The sequence below is a fragment of the Peromyscus californicus genome, unplaced genomic scaffold (genome assembly GCF_007827085.1).
Source record: "Peromyscus californicus insignis strain IS unplaced genomic scaffold, ASM782708v3 Scaffold_17__1_contigs__length_78620276, whole genome shotgun sequence".
Taxonomy (NCBI): domain Eukaryota; kingdom Metazoa; phylum Chordata; class Mammalia; order Rodentia; family Cricetidae; genus Peromyscus; species Peromyscus californicus.
In genome coordinates, this window is record NW_026294469.1 from 21,377,885 (window position 1) to 21,393,608 (window position 15,724).

The window sequence follows — 15,724 nt, forward strand, 5'->3', positions numbered from 1 at the left end:
TCTGGGTAAGGATTGTCACCCAGCTCCTGTGCTCTGTAGTAGGCTCCATAGGTTTGTAACACCCATGCTTTGCATCCTGACTCATGGCTCTTTCCAGAGCAAAGCCAAAGTGCTATGAATTCTGTTCTGATGACCCTGTGATATGGCATATTCATCTGGGGATTGAGATCTTCCTATAGCCAAGGATCCATTAACCTGCTTCATCAGAATTTGACCCAGAATTAGGTATCTATGCCCCTTTTAGTTATAACTTGTTTGTTGCTCTTCTACCAATTGAGGTTGCATTTCTGTCAAATTTATCTCATTTTATCCTGAACGTAGATAACGCAGTTTACACTGGGTTTTGGTGCAGCCATCTTCCAATCTGCCACCCGTGTAATTTGACTTGGAAATTCCTCATCCAGATCCTGGTAGCAGATTGCTTACCAGCAGCCTGTTGATAAGCATATGTAGCGTTTTGAGGTGGGATGTGCTGAGATACATTCTCAGGGGTGAACTGTGATTGTGCTTTTTCATCTTGTTCATTTGTAATAACAGCATCATTTTCTTGTGCCGTCTTTTCATTTTCTGTAAGTAAGATCGCTCCTGGTCTTCCATTGTATTCTTTGAAACTGTGGGATAAGCTTTTGTTTTCTCTACTAGTGACTCTTCACTGAGATATTTGGGGTTCCTAATACCTTTGCCTGTTTCCTCATACAGGTATCGAAGTGAGAAGGTGACAATCAGTTATGCAGAGTATATTGCTTCTCGACAACACTGTTTCCAGAATGGCACTCTTCATGCCCCGCCCCTCTACAATCATTACTCCTGACACACGGCTACATGACCAGTCCCACCCCTCTGTGGCCACCAATGGCTATGACATCATTGGAGCAGATGCCTCCTCTTCCTGGTCCAGTTACTTCTATTACTGCACCATTTTATGATGCTAGCTTCCGTTGCCGAGTCTGCCTCCTGCTGACTGGAGGGTGTGGGGTTACACTGAATGCAAGAGAACACGAGGGGCCCAAGCCTTATATCAGCCTTTCCTCAATCTGGGGTTCTGTTCGATCAGGGCTCCCTAATAACCAGTGAGAATGGCTGTGTGGGTTCAGAAGACCGCTGTCTGGTGATTTCCCACATGTGTGGTGACCGCACACTGAAAACTGGAACTGATGATCCATGGAGGCTTCCTCCGCAATCCCCCACAGCCCACCAGACCAATTAGGTGTACTCCTGGCAGTCTGGGCAACGGAGACCAACATGAACCACTTATAGGTTGTTTTAAATTCCTTTTTTTAAACTTCCAGTTTATTGTGTACCAAGAGTTGATCACAACCTCCATGCTTCATAATTGAACACCATGTTAGGGTTGAATGTGGGTGCCATGAGCCCCTGTGAGTCCTGAACAGGAGAACTGCACCAAGATCAGAAGTCCTATTGGATGGCTTTGCATTGTGCAGTAAGCTGTGGAGGTTTTCATGCTCACCTGGCTCTCAGCTGGACTTTCTGATACTCTTCCTGCATTGAATCTCCTGGTGTTGAACAGAGCTCTGTGGCATAGCCTGCTGAGGAGTGGAATGGAGATGCCCATAGAGGTCCTGATGTCATCGTCATAAGCAGGTGTGAAAGGAGCGATCTCTTCCTCACCACCGGCTACCTCAGCCTCTTCTGGTAGCAGTGCCTATGTAGCTGCATCTAGGTTCTCAGAAGCACAGACATGCAAACAGGTGGTTGGGTTGGGCTTTAGGACATACTGTTACAGGAGAGTTTCCAGGGTCTCTGAGCTGGTTTTCTTCACAGGCAAACATCCTGAGGAACCTTTAAGTAGGGGGGTTCTTTTTTCTGATTTGCCTGCAGAAGTGGGAAGACTTGATATTATCAGTCCTCAGTAGGACTCTAGAACAAAGCTGTGTAATAAAACATGTGAACCTTTAACTTGCCTACCACACTGGGACTCTTCACCTCACCAGTGTAAATGTCAATTGCTCGTGTTGCTCATTGAAACCCTTCACATTCCCTTGTCCATCTTTACTCATTCCAAAATAGCTGTCAGCAAATGTTCACTCATTGGTGGCAATGTATAGTACTAGGAGACTAGGGAGGAGGCGCTCTGAAAGCTGTCTCAAAGGCACTGCTCAGGCAACTCACAGGAAGAGACGGCCAGCTGGAAGCAAGGCTCCTGAGGATGGCGGCATGACTTTCAGCAACTCAGAATTCATGAGGCAGATCAGGCCTCGAGTCAGTGAATACGTGTTTGATTTCTTTTTCAGAATTGATGTGATGGTGTGGCTTTCCAAAATGGGCAAATATTCAAGTCAAAAGAGTTTCTTCTGCCAGGACTGGAGGAAGGGAAGTAGGAGTACTTCTTGTGTGATTCTAGGCGTCACCCTCAAGTTCCTGGGATTTTTTTTTTTTTTTTCTTTAAACAGGGCAGGGCAGTTGTGCCAGGAGTGATCAAGGACCTGGAAGGAATGAGGGAGGTGCTGATTACACTGGAATGCCCAGGATATATGCCCCTTACTGCCAGGTTTGGTTCTTTCACAGACGGAAAGATGCAGGGGTCTCATGGTTTCTTGCTGCTGAGGGTAATGAAGGTGATGCCATAGACGAGTGTGACAGCAGGTGCTCTCAGGTGCCATGGATTGATAGTGATGCCAGGGTGGTCAGTTCTGGACTGAGCCACCCACCTGCAATTTGTACAACAGTATTGATACATAGGGCTACACTCATTACTGTTCAGGCGTTCTATGTTCAGAGTTGTGTTTAATTTCTAAAGATTTAAAGCAAAATGCAAAAAAAAATGGTGCTAAACTTCACCCCTGAGCACTCACAGTGAGACTGGTCATGCAAGCATCTACAGTGCCATGCTCCTCAAGCCTGTTTTTCTTGTAGAAACGTTGCCCTATCTGTCTGCCCCGGTGTATAGTATGTGTTTTATTTTATCGAGGGTGGGGTAGAATACCTGCCATTTAAGAAAATGAACAGAAAAATTTAAGATCCAAGAAGGTGGGGGATAATGAACAGGAAAGGGGCTGGCCACGCCCAGCCTCCCCATGCTGTGGGCCAGTGCTTTCAGAGTGAAGAAGCCTTACTCCCTGCACATCCCTCGTGTTCCCACACAAGGCCAGCAGTGGAAATGTTCAGGTTCCTCTCGCCTTGTCAAGAGGGCTAGGGAGGCAGGCAAGGAAACTATTTGGCTCAGAAGAAATGGGCTCTATTGGTGTCTGTCCTGACCAGAGCCTATTTAGGAAGAAGTCTGGGAAGTGCAGTCATGGTCACTTCATAGGAACGTGTGGCAGATGACTGAGGAAAAAAATAGCAAGTGTGGATTGGCCACCTGGGGGCTTTGCATTGGGAGGTAGAGCTCTGAACTAGAACTGAGCTGCCTTCTACATGTTGACCAAAGCAGTGGTGAGGGTGGCCAGTATGGGGCCCGTAAGTGATGACTGAGGAAAGGGACCGTTTCCTGCCCAGTGTCTCCTTTGACTTCAGCTGCTCAAACTAACAGAGGTCCCCACTGTTATCGAAGAACCAGCCCAACTCTGCTGGCTTGGTTTGGAATTTGTTTCATCCCTAGCTGTGAGTGCCTTTTGGTCTGGGAAGTTGGCTTGTCTCATCATACCCACAGCTAGGACATACTCTGTAATTATGAATTGTCCTTGTTTTCCTGAGCTAAAAGCGAATGTCTTTGATCACTAGAGTTTGTCAGTGTTGGGTTGTTTCCACTGTGAGGTTCTTAAAACGTTTTTGCTTCATAATGTTAAAATAACTCATGTTAGAAACCCTTTCTACAGGAAAGGTTTGTAGTTGAGACGTTACATATATTTTACTGTTTATAATAAAAATCATCTATACAGAAGTCTTGGGTGTTAATTTTAATATTTTGCACAAGATCTGTTTTCCACGCTATGTTAACATCTACAATTTCACTAACTTGGTGTTACTTTCTATTGAGATTTCTGAAGCCCAGAAAACTGTGTTCTTTATGTTTTTACTTTATTTTTATTTTATTTCCTCAAAGCAAGAGACTGTATGGCCTTCACTGCAAAGACTTCAGACCAATTATTTGTATTACACTTGGTTGCCTCTTGGCTATATAACTTCTAAGTACAAGTCATCAAAGTCTTGAATGAAGTATTGTAGAGAATAAATCATAATGGATACAAATTGTCTTCTGCCTCTTTGTAACCAGGTGACTTGAAATCTGAAACTGTGATTAGCAGTTACCTTGTTTCTTTGTTGATGGTCCTCATAAGAGATCTGCCTGCCTCCCAAGTGCTGGAATTAAAAGTGCACTACCATACTGAGTGAGATTATTACCTAGTAAAAAGATCCCTATGAGCTGGGTATGGTGGAGCCATCCTTCAATCCCAACACTCTAGGGGACTACACAGTGAAAGGCCCTGTTTCTTTTAAAAAAAAAAAAAATAGATGAGATGGATGCCTTAGCAGATGAAGGTGCTTGCCAGAGTTCTACCCCTGGGATATAATACAGTTGAAGGAGAGAGCTCTAGCAAACTGTCCTCTGCCTTTACACATGTGCCTGGTGCATATACATGCACACAAAAATAAGTGATTTAAAGATTTCTATTATTTGGGATTAGAGGTGCTTAAGTAAATGTGTGATTAAAAAAAAATTGGCCATCCTTCTCTTGGTGAGGTCAACGGTGCTAATTCTTGCTGAGAATAGGGGTGATAAGATACTTTAAAGCTCTTCGCAAAACTAGGCATGGTAGCTCATGCCTGTAATCCCAGCATTTGGGAGACTATAGGAAGATGGCCAAGAGTTGAAAGCAAGGGTGGACTACAGAATGAAATCTTAGCTCAAGAACAACAGGGGCTGGAGAGGTGGCTCAGAGGTTAAGAACACTGACTGCTCTTCCAGAGTTCTGAGTTCAATTCCTAGCAACCATATATATGGTGGCTCACAACCATCCGGAATGAGATATGGTGCCCTCTTCTGACCTGCAAGTGAACATGCAGGCAGAACACTATACATAATAAATCTGAAAAAAGAACAATCTAGGTGTGGTGGCACACATCTTTAATCCCATCATTTGGAGGCAGAGGCAGGCGGATCTCTTGTGAGTTCGAGGCCAGCCTGGTCTACAAAGAGTTCCAAGGCAGCCTCTGTTTTACACACACACACACACACACACACAACTTTGATATAGTAACATAGGCCTCTATAATCTCAGGAGGCAGAATGATCGCTGTGAATTTAGAGCTAGTCAAGACAACATTGTGAATGCCAGGCAAGCCTAGGCTACAGAGTAAAGCAAAACAACAAAAGTCTGGGCTGGAGAAATGGCTCAGTGGATAACAGCACATATTTTCAGAGGATCTGGATTTGGTTTACAGCACCCACATGCCACATGACAGCTAACAACATCTGTAATCCAGTTCCAGGGGATGTGACCCACTCTCCTAGCTTCCTTAGATACTGTGCGCACACATAATACACAGACATGTATATGCAGGCAAAACACCCATGCTTGTAATCCTGGCACTCAGAAGGGCAGAGACAGGCAGATCTTTTTGAGTTCAAGGCCAGCCTAGCTGGAGAGTCAGCCAGGGCTATGCCATAAGACCCTGTCTCCTGGCTTGTTAAATGGGATTCAAACTCTAGGCTTATTGTGTAGCAAGGGTTCTAAACCGCTGAACCGTCTCTTCAGCCCTAGCCTGTTGGAAGTTCCTTAACCAAGGTCCAGTACACAGTGTTATTGCTCTCCAACCATCTGAATTGTCATCAGAGCTTTATAAAAAGTGGGATTATGGGCAAGTGTCAAACCCATCAGAACAGTGGTTCTCAACCTTCCCAATGCTGTGACCCTTTAATATAGTTCCTTGTTGTGGTGACACCCCCCAACCATAAAATTATTTTCGTTGCTATTCATAACTATAATTTTGCTACTGTTATGAATCATGAATCCCAATGTAAAAATTTTTGGAGATGTTTGTCAAAGGGATGTGACCCATACACAGGTTGAGAACCACTGTTTTTGAACCTGGACGTGTAGAGGGAGGCTTGTGTTTCAAGTCAAGATAAGCTTCCTGAAGTTGCAGACAGAGCAAGTAAGTCCAGCTTGGCAAAGTAAGATTACTAGGGTTACTGACTGGAGCGTGGCCAACTCATAAACAGTTGTACCACTGAAAAGTGCCAACACGACCCTTCAAGTTCTATGCCCTCCCCCTTTTGACGGGTGGCAAGTTCTCATGTATCCTAAACTGACCTTGAAATCACTGTATAGCTAAAATCTGCTGGGATTACAGGTGTGCACACACCACCCCACTTTTATGAGGTGCTCGGGTCAGAACTCAGGGATTCATGCATGACAGGCAAGCACTCTACTGAGCTATACCCTCAGCATCAAGATCATATTTTTTTTTTTTCTTTTTTTTTTTGGTTTTTCGAGACAGGGTTTCTCTGTGTAGCTTTGCGCCTCTCCTGGAACTCACTTGGTAGCCCAGGCTGGCCTCGAACCACAGAGATCCGCCTGCCTCTGCCTCCCGAGTGCTGGGATTAAAGGCGTGCGCCACCACCGCCCGGCAAGATCATATTTTATGTGGCTCTAAGTCTACAGCAGAATTCATGCAAACCTTATCAGACAGCTGCTATCTACTGTTGATGAGTCAGAGGCTACACAGGCTCAGAAGACCTAAAATACAGATGAAACCAGATCCTGGGAATTTTGTTTTGTTTTTCAAGACAGGGTTACGCTGGGCGGTGGTGGTGCACGCTTTTAATCCCAGCACTCGGGAGACAGAGCCAGGCGGATCTCTGTGAGTTCGAGGCCAGCCTGGGCTACCAAGTGAGTTCCAGGAAAGGCGCAAAGCTACACAGAGAAACCCTGTCTCGAAGAAAAAAAAAAAAAAAAGACAGGGTTTCTCTGTGTAGCTTTGGCGCCTTTCCTGGAACTCACTCTGTAGCCCTCAAACTCACAGAGATCCACCTGCCTCTGCCTCCCCAGTGCTGGGATTAAAGGCATGCTCCACCACCACCCGGCTACTAAACTCTTTCAGATGGAATTTGGGTCATCATGCTTGCGAGGCAAACACTTTAGTGACTAACCATCTGCCCAATTCCAGTTCCCACTTTTTTAAAAATAGATTTGTTTGTTTGCTTTTTTCAAGACACGGTTTCTCTGTGTAGTTTTGGAGCCTAACCTGGATCTCGCTCTGCCTCCCGAGTGCTGGAATTAAAGGCGTGCAGCGCTGGGATTAAAGGCATGTGCCATCACCCGCCCGGCCATGAGGAACAATTTAACCCTCTGTGTAGTTTTGGCGCCTGTCCTGGATCTCGCTCTATAGACTAGGCTGGCCTGGAACTCACAGGGATCCGCCTGCCTCTGCCTCCCGAGTGCTGGGATTAAAGGCGTGTGCCACCACCCGCCCGGCCACTAGAAACAATTTAATCCTAACCCCACCCAGTTTTGCAACAGGATGATAGTAACCTAAATTGGCATGGAATCATGGAGTTTGCTATTATAACTAAGGCTCTTCTTTAACGTTGTTTTTGTTTGTTTGCTTGTTTGTTTTGTTTGAGACAGGATCTCACTCTGTAGCCCTGGCTATTCTGGAACTATTACTATGTAAATGAGGCTGTACTTGAACTCCAAGATCCTCTTGCCTCTGCCTCCTAACTGCTGGGATTAAAGGCATCTGCCGCTACACACCGCTCTCCAACTCCTTATCCTCTTGCCCAGTAGTTTACTACAGGACTAACACATCGGGGTTAATAAATTTTCTCTTTACATAATCAAATCATTGAAAGACATTCCAGTATGTTTCTCTAGTCACCTACCCAGCGTCCCACCCTAGGCCATTCCTTGGGTCAGTCACTCACTTAGTTCATTCCTGCACGTCACTTAATCCTTTTCTCCCGAAAAGGCTTATTGAAAGTCCCAGGTCCCACGGCAAGGGCGTAATGCAGAAAATAAGTTTATCTCCAAGCCGGGCAGTAGAGAACCCCCTCTAACGACCGGGAGCCAGCAGGACTGCGACCTGAGTCCCCCTCGCGCGGTTCCTCCCGCTGCTTCCGCTCCGGGTCTGCGCAGCTCCCTCAGGGCCCGCCCCTTCCACCTGGCCCCGCCCCTGAGCCTGATTGGTTCTTTTCCTGGCCCGCCCTCTCGGCTTCCTTGATCCGGCGGCTTCTGCGGCAGTCCTTCCTAAAGCAATGGCGGCGGGCGGCAGCGATCCGCGGGCTGGCGACGTAGAAGAAGACGCCTCTCAGCTCATCTTTCCCAAAGGTGAGACCCGGGACAGCTCGACTCGGAGGTGACATGGTCCTTGAGTTACAGTCGTTATTCGCTCCCTCGTTAGCCCTGGCCCTGACACGCGCAAGGGATTGGTCAGCATGGCACAAATGAACCCTTGCGCAGTTTGGTTAATTCCTTGGAGGAAGGTCCTTCTTAATAGATTCCACGCTCGGGTGTTTGGAATCGTGGACATCCATATACCCTACTCTTGTAGTGCCACTAGTTATCGTTTTGTTGCTGTTTATTGTTTGAAACAGTGTCTCACGTGTAGCCCTGGCTGGCCTACAATTTATATTGTAGACCAGGCTGGCCCTGAACTCACTGAGATCAGCCAGCCTCTGCCTTGTGACCTCAAATCAAAGGCGTGCGTCACCACACAGGCGGTTTTGTTTTTTGAGTGTCTTCTTATGTATCCTAGGCTGTCCTCCAACTTGTCACATTCCTGTCCCATCCTCCCAAGTGCTGGAATTAAGGGCATGTGCCATCACTCTTGACTCTGGAGCAGAGGTCTTATTTCTAAATTGGCAGCTGACAGAAGCTGAGCTATGGCCCCATCATAGTGCTAGTCAAAAGCGTTTCAAAGTCTGTAGGGCAGGAGTGTGCATACTCTTACCATTGTCTCTGAGCAGAGATGCTGTTGTCATTGGTTTCTGGGCCCTCCTTTTATATTTTCGAGTTAGAAAGAACAGTTGGGAGCAAGATGGATTCCAGTCTGGGGTGGCTGGTGCCTGCTGTTGGATGGATAAGTGTGTGCCAGCAGGTGGGCATAGTACCCTTCTCCTGCTACTCTCGGAGCCTGTGGTAGGTGAATAGTTTAAGCCCAAGAGTTCAAGGCTATCCTGGGCATTATAGTAAGACCCCAAGATTCAGTCTGTGCTTTTTGTGAGTTTTGTTTTGAGACAGGGACTCAACGTATCCCAGACTGGCCTGAAACTAGATAAGTAGGCAAGAATGACCTTGAACTTCCCATCCTCCTGCCTCTGCTTCCACAGTGCTAGGAATTAAACCTAGGTTTTGTGCATGCTAGACAAATACTCTTATCAACTGAGCTACATCCCCAGCCCCAGAACAAGCCACTGTTGTCATAAAATCTTACTGTTATCTGTAACCAAGTATCTACAGAAAAATGACCAGATGGGGTATTAAACAATGAGTTTTTCCTTCTTTAGGAGCAAAGAACAATACTTTTTTTTTTTGGTTTTTCAAGACAGGGTTTCTCTGTGTAGCTTTGTGCCTTTCCTGGAACTCACTTTGTAGACCAGGCTGGCCTTGAACTCACAGAGATCCGCCTAGCTCTGCCTCCTGAGTGCTGGGATTAAAGGCGTGAGCCACCACAGCCCCTCCCTAATCTTTTTTATTTTCCTTTTTTGTTTCATGATAACTTTAGTGTATTTGTGTGTGTGAGACAGAGAGAGAGGGAGAGAGAGAAAAACACCTTGTCCTACTTGTCTAGTAAGCACCCTTGACTCAGAGCAAGATGCCAGAGGACCAGTAAGCCACAGATCATGTGTCAGTAAATAGATTAATGGAATGGATTAATTTAAATATAAGAAGTAATTAGTAATATATGCCTCTGTGTGGTAATTTGGGAAGCAGCTACCAGGTATTTGGGACCAGGCGGACGGGCCAAAAAGCTCCACCTCTGTTTACAGGTGTTTGTTTTTGAGTCTCTGTGTATTTTTTCCTGCAGCTCACTAATGTAGACCAGGCTGGCCTCAAACTCAGAGATCATCCTGCCTCTGCCTCCCAAATGCTGGGATTGGAAAAGGCATGCTTTTTAAGAATTCACACTTTTTTTTTTTAAGATTTATTTATTTATTATGTATACAGCATGTATGACTACAGGCCAGAAGAGGGCACCAGATGTCATTACGGATGGTTGTGAGCCACCATGTGGTTGCTGGGAATTGAACTCAGGACCTCTGGAAGAACAGCCAGTGCTCTTAACCTCTGAGCCATCTCTCCAGTCCAGAAATTCACACTTTTTTTTTTTTTTTTTTTTTTTGGTTTTTCGAGACAGGGTTTCTCTGCGTAGCTTTGCGCCTTTCCTGGATCTCGCGCCGTAGACCAGGCTGGCCTCGAACTCACAGAGATCCGCCTGCCTCTGCCTCCCGAGTGCTGGGATTAAAGGCGTGCGCCACCACCGCCCGGCTGAAATTCACACTTTTTAAGAGTTTAATACTTGCTCTTCTTGCAGAGTTTGAAACAGCTGAGACACTCCTAAACTCTGAAGTTCACATGCTTCTGGAGCATCGAAAGCAGCAGAATGAGAGTGCAGAAGATGAGCAGGAGCTTTCAGAGGTTTTCATGAAAACCCTAAACTATACAGCCCGTTTCAGTCGTTTCAAAAACAGAGAGACCATTGCCAGTGTTCGAAGGTGAGTACTAAAAAAAAGTTAAAAGACAAAATTTCATCATGTATGTATGTGTTATGAGGTGGGTTTTTGTTGTTGTTGTTTTTGTTTTTTGAGACAAAGTTTCTCTGTGTAACAGCCCTGGCTATCCTTTGTCTAACAGACTGGGCCTTCAACTCACAGAGATCTGCCTGCTTCTGCCTCCCAAGTAATGGGACCAAAGGCGTGTGTTATCACATAACACCCAGCTCAGTGCTAGGAGTGTTTTGTCAGCTTGTATGTCTGTGCACCATGCACTGCCCACAGAGGCCAGAAGTGGTTATCAGATCCCCAGGACTGGAATTACAGGCAGTTTGTGAGCCACCATATAGGTGCTGGGACTCAGAACTCAGGTCCTCTGGAAGAGCAGCCAGTGCTCTTAACTGCTGAGCCGGCTCTCCAGCCCTACCTAAAGTTTTATTATTATAGATTCTTTTTTTTTTTTTTTTTTTGGTTTTTCGAGACAGGGTTTCTCTGTGTAGCTTTGCGCCTTTCCTGGAACTCACTTTGGAGACCAGGCTGGCCTCGAACTCACAGAGATCCCCCTGGCTCTGCCTCCCGAGTGCTGGGATTAAAGGCATGCGCCACCACCGCCCGGCTATTATAGATTCTTATGAGAGGTAGAGGCAGTAGGATCAGGGAGTTCAAGGTCACCCTTAGCTGCATAGTGGGTTCAAAACTTTGAGTCCTTGAGACCCTGTCTTAAAAACACAAAGGTGACACACACCTTTAATCCCAGCACTTGGGAGGCAGAGGCAGGATGATCTCCGAGTTTGAGGCCAGCCTGGTCTACGGAGCGAATTCTAGGACAGGCTGCAAAGCTAACCATGAAATCCTGTCCCAGAAAAACAAAATAAAAACACAAACAAAAATGGAGCCAGTGAAATGGCTCAGTGGGTAAAAAGTGGTTCCTAGCCAGGTGGTGGTGGGGCAGCTTTTTAATCCCAACACTCGGGAGGCAGAGGCAAGCACTCTGAATTTGTGCCCAGCCTTATCTATTGAGTTCCAAGACAGCCAGGGCTACACAGAGAAACCTTCTCTGGGGGGTGTGGGGGGTCACACTGACATTTTTATACAGGTGTAGAATTTATTTTGATCGTACTCATTTCTCCCCATTACTGCTCTTGTTTCACTCACACTGTATTGTTTGTCTTTCTGTATTTTTATTTTCCCTACAATCAGCTTGCTTCTCCAGAAAAAGCTACATAAGTTTGAGTTGGCCTGTTTAGCCAATCTTTGTCCAGAGACTGCTGAGGAGTCCAAAGCTCTGATTCCAAGGTTAGTACTGGATGGGACAAGTTTTTGTCTGGACTATACAGATTTCTTTTAGTCAGATTGCTAGATCTAAACATTGTGTGCATTTAACTTTTGGGTTGATGACATGCCAGCACTGAATAAGAATGCAATTTTATGGTGTTCGAGAGATTATTTAGGGGTTGGTTTTGTTGTTTGTTGATGGCATTCTCAGGTGGGCAAGGCTTTCCTTGAGCTCTTGATTGTCCTGCTTCCACTTGTCAAGAGCTAGGATTGGGCTGGAGAGATGGCTCAGAGGTTAAGAGCACTGGCTGTTCTTCCAGAGGTCCTGAGTTCAATTCCCAGCAACCACATGGTGACTCACAACCATCTGTAATGAGATCTGGTGCCCTCTTCGGCATGCAGGAATACATGCAAATAGAATACTGTAAACATAATAAATAAATAAATTTCTAAAAAAAAAAAAAGAGCTGGGATTACAGATGTGAGCAATAGTTTGAGTTTTTTTATGTTTATCATTTATTTATGTATGTGTACACATGGGTGTACATGTTTGTCATATTAAGCATGTGAAGGTCAGTGGACAATTTAGGGTAGTTAATTCTCTCCTTTTATTTACCATGTAAGCTCCCAGGATCAAGCTCAGGTTGTTAGATTTGGTGGCAAACCACCTTTATCAGCTGAACCATCTTGCCAGCCTGAGAATGATGATTTGATACCACACTGACAGGAAGGATATGGAACAGGGTGCTAGGGATATAGCTCAGTGGTAGAGCTCTTGCTTATCGTATGTGAGGGTCTCTGAGGTTTTCTCCCCAAACCTCACAAAGGAGCATAGGAAACAATCAGAATTCTCCTACACTGCAGGTAGTAGTAGAACAATTTTCTATGTCCAGTAAAATCAACGTGACTATTTCCCATTACCCAAAAAATATTCCAGGCCGGGCAGTGGTGGCGCACGCCTTTAATCCCAGCACTCGGGAGGCAGAGCCAGGCGGATCTCTGTGAGTTCGAGGCCAGCCTGGGCTACCAAGTGAGTTCCAGGACAGGCGCAAAGCTACGCAGAGAAACCCTGTCTCGAAAAACCAAAAAAAAAAAAAAAAAAAAAGAAAAAAAGATATTCCAGTATTCACTTCTGTGGTATTGGGGATAACAGATATTAGACACAATCCTTAAGTCAGTCAACAAGTGAACGACTAAAAAGTGAATCATAGCCGGGCGGTGGTGGCGCACGCCTTTAATCCCAGCACTCGGGAGGCAGAGGCAGGCGGATCTCTGTGAGTTCGAGGCCAGCTTGGTCTCCAAAGCGAGTACCAGGAAAGGCGCAAAGCTACACAGAGAAACCCTGTCTCGAAAAACCAAAAAAAAAAAAAAAAAAAAAAAAAAAAGTGAATCATTGATTGCAGGGCCTGGTAGTTTATGCTTTTAATCCTAGCAAAGGCAGGCCCTTCTCTGTGAGTTCCAGGCCAGCTGGGGTTGTATAATGAGACCCTATCTCAAAAACAATCCAAACTAAAATAAACAAAGCAAAAATTTAAATCATGTGTGACTGTTAAGGCTTTTAAAAATCTGTTATATATTTGTACTTTTTAGTGTTTCTATAAGGGAATGTTGAAAAGAAATTTAGTTTAAGCTTGAAAGTGGTAGAGCTAAGTGAGCTGCACTCAGAGATGAACTCTCTTTGAAAGACAGTGTGAGAAAACTGGCAGTTGCTAGATCACTTAAGTTTATTGGTCTTCTTGCAGCCTGGAAGGGCGTTTTGAAGATGAGGAACTGCAGCAGATTCTCGATGATATCCAGACCAAGCGCAGCTTCCAGTACTGATGTCCAGACACCTGGTCCTGAGACAGCTCCAGAACACCACCACATCTCCGTCAGCATCACACAGGAGTGATGAACATTTGGACTGCTTTTGTACTGTTTGCTTTATTGAGATACAGGGTCACTCTGTAGTCCTCAAACTCATGACAGACCTCCTGCCTCAGCCTCCCAAGTTCTGGGATTACAAGTGTGAGCCAATGCTCAAGGCTTGGCTTTTGGAGGGGAAAGGCTGGCTTGGTGATGGTCTAGGTTGCTGTCTCCACAGTGACTATTAGACTGTAATTATCGTGTCTTCCTGTTACAGCCTTGTAAGGACTATTATGGTCAAGTGTGCTGCAATCTGGACTGGTGAGGTAGAGTGATATGTTCACTACCTCTTTCTTATCTTGGTTTTTTGGACCCTGTGTTATTTGTTCTTGACATTTCAATTTTTAATATAAATATAGTTTGTAGTTTTTCAAATTAAACTGTTGTATAAAAAACTTGACTGGGGAAGAATGGTCTTACCTATTTGCAAAGGGAGAGATAAACCAGAACACTGTCACTGTTTGATTTTTTTTTTTTTTTTTAAAGAATGTTATTTATTTATTTATGGGGAGGGGGTACATGATCCATGGCACATGTGTGGAGGTCAGAGAACAACTTGCAGAAATCAGTTCTGTCCACTGGGTGGGTTTTCAGGATTTAACTTAAGCCATCAGGCTTGGTGGTAAGTGCTGTTACTCACTGGACCATCTTGTTGGTCCCTGAATTATTTTTATTTTATTTATTTATTCATTTTTGCAACTTTAAAGATCACAGCCAAAGCCTTGTACATGCTAGACAAGTGCTGTACCTTGAGGAACATTCTATCACTGAAATTTCTTTTGTTTCTGTTTGTGTGTTGTCTCCATGCATGTGCAAGTGTGTGTGTCCATGTAAGGAGACTAGCAGAGCACATTTGGGTGTATAACTATTGTCTTAGGGTTTTTATTGCTGTGAAGAGGCACCATGACCATGGCCATGCTTATAAGGGAAACATTTAATTGGGGTGACTCACTTACAGTTTCAAAAGTTCATCATGGCGGGGAGCATTGTGGTGTACAGACAGACATGGTGCTGGAGCTGAGACTGCTACATCTTACAGGCAACAGGAAATCAACTGACTGACACTGAGCAAAGCTTAAGCAAAAGACCTCAAAGCCTGCCCCCACAGTGACACACTCCATCAAAGCTACACCTCCTAATAGTGCTACTCCCTATGAGATTATAGGGCCAGTTACATTCAGACCACCACACCTATATTTCTGTCCTTTGAGATGGGGTCTCCCTCACCGAACTAGGAACTCAGCTGGGTAGCCAAAAAGCCTCAACAACTCTGTTTCCACTCACTCCCTTGATGACCTTCAGCATTGGGGTTAGAGGCATGTACAGGTGCAACAGGCCAGTCTGTTGATGTAATTCTGAACGGTCTTATGAAATGAGAAACACAGAGCCAAATGCAGAGTTAAAAGCCCAGAGATAGAGCAGCAGCCAAGAGCTAAGACCACCTTCTTACCCCTCGCTGTTACTGTCATCCTTCCCCTGAGCAAGAGACCTACTTCCTGTGTGTCTGTATTTTTCTTGACTTTCTGTTCTGCCTTCTTATTGGTTCTAAACCCAACTGAACCACTTCTTCGTCACTGCCTGTCTATACAGACCTCCAGGTCTTCTATGGTTAGTACCTGGATTAAAGGCGTGTGTCACCAAGCTGGCTATGTCCTTGAACACACAGACTCTGCCTGCCATGTGATCAGAATAAGGGCATGTGCTACCACTGCCAGACTTCTGCTAAATGGCTTGCTATTAGTTCTGACCGCTAGGCAACTTTATTTATTAACATACAAATAAAATCACATTTCAGCACAAATAAAATATCACCATACCAGTCTTCTCATTAATTATAGTGCTTATGATACAAACTCAGGTCTTCATGCTTGCACAGCAAGTGCTCGTATTCACTGAGCCACCCTGAAATGTTAAAAGAATGAGAGCACA

The 15,724-nt window shown here is 45.1% G+C and overlaps 2 protein-coding genes and 1 long non-coding RNA gene across 5 annotated transcripts in view; 2 read left to right on the forward strand and 1 right to left on the reverse strand.

The window, feature by feature from the left end:
- Ammecr1l (AMMECR1 like) overlaps window positions 1-3,841 on the forward strand; it is a 28,698-nt gene extending 24,857 nt beyond the window's left edge. For all 3 annotated transcript variants that reach the window (XM_052741759.1, XM_052741758.1, XM_052741760.1), the window contains one exon: window positions 700-3,841. In XM_052741759.1, the coding sequence (XP_052597719.1) occupies window positions 700-811 (112 nt within the window). In that variant the 3' untranslated portion in view covers window positions 812-3,841. The remainder of the gene's footprint in view (window positions 1-699) is intronic.
- Window positions 2,357-8,026, reverse strand: LOC128112623 (uncharacterized). The gene is made up of 2 exons (XR_008219066.1): window positions 7,829-8,026; window positions 2,357-2,444 (listed from the first exon to the last, which is right to left on the reverse strand). It is a non-coding gene; the product is annotated as an uncharacterized LOC128112623 (long non-coding RNA).
- A 90-nt stretch (window positions 8,027-8,116) lies between these two features.
- Polr2d (RNA polymerase II subunit D) lies at window positions 8,117-14,195 on the forward strand. The gene is made up of 4 exons (XM_052741761.1): window positions 8,117-8,231; window positions 10,438-10,618; window positions 11,816-11,911; window positions 13,633-14,195. The coding sequence occupies exons 1-4, from the start codon at window positions 8,159-8,161 to the stop codon at window positions 13,709-13,711; spliced, it is 429 nt and encodes a 142-aa protein (XP_052597721.1). The 5' UTR covers window positions 8,117-8,158; the 3' UTR covers window positions 13,712-14,195.
- The last annotated feature ends 1,529 nt before the right edge of the window (window positions 14,196-15,724 follow it).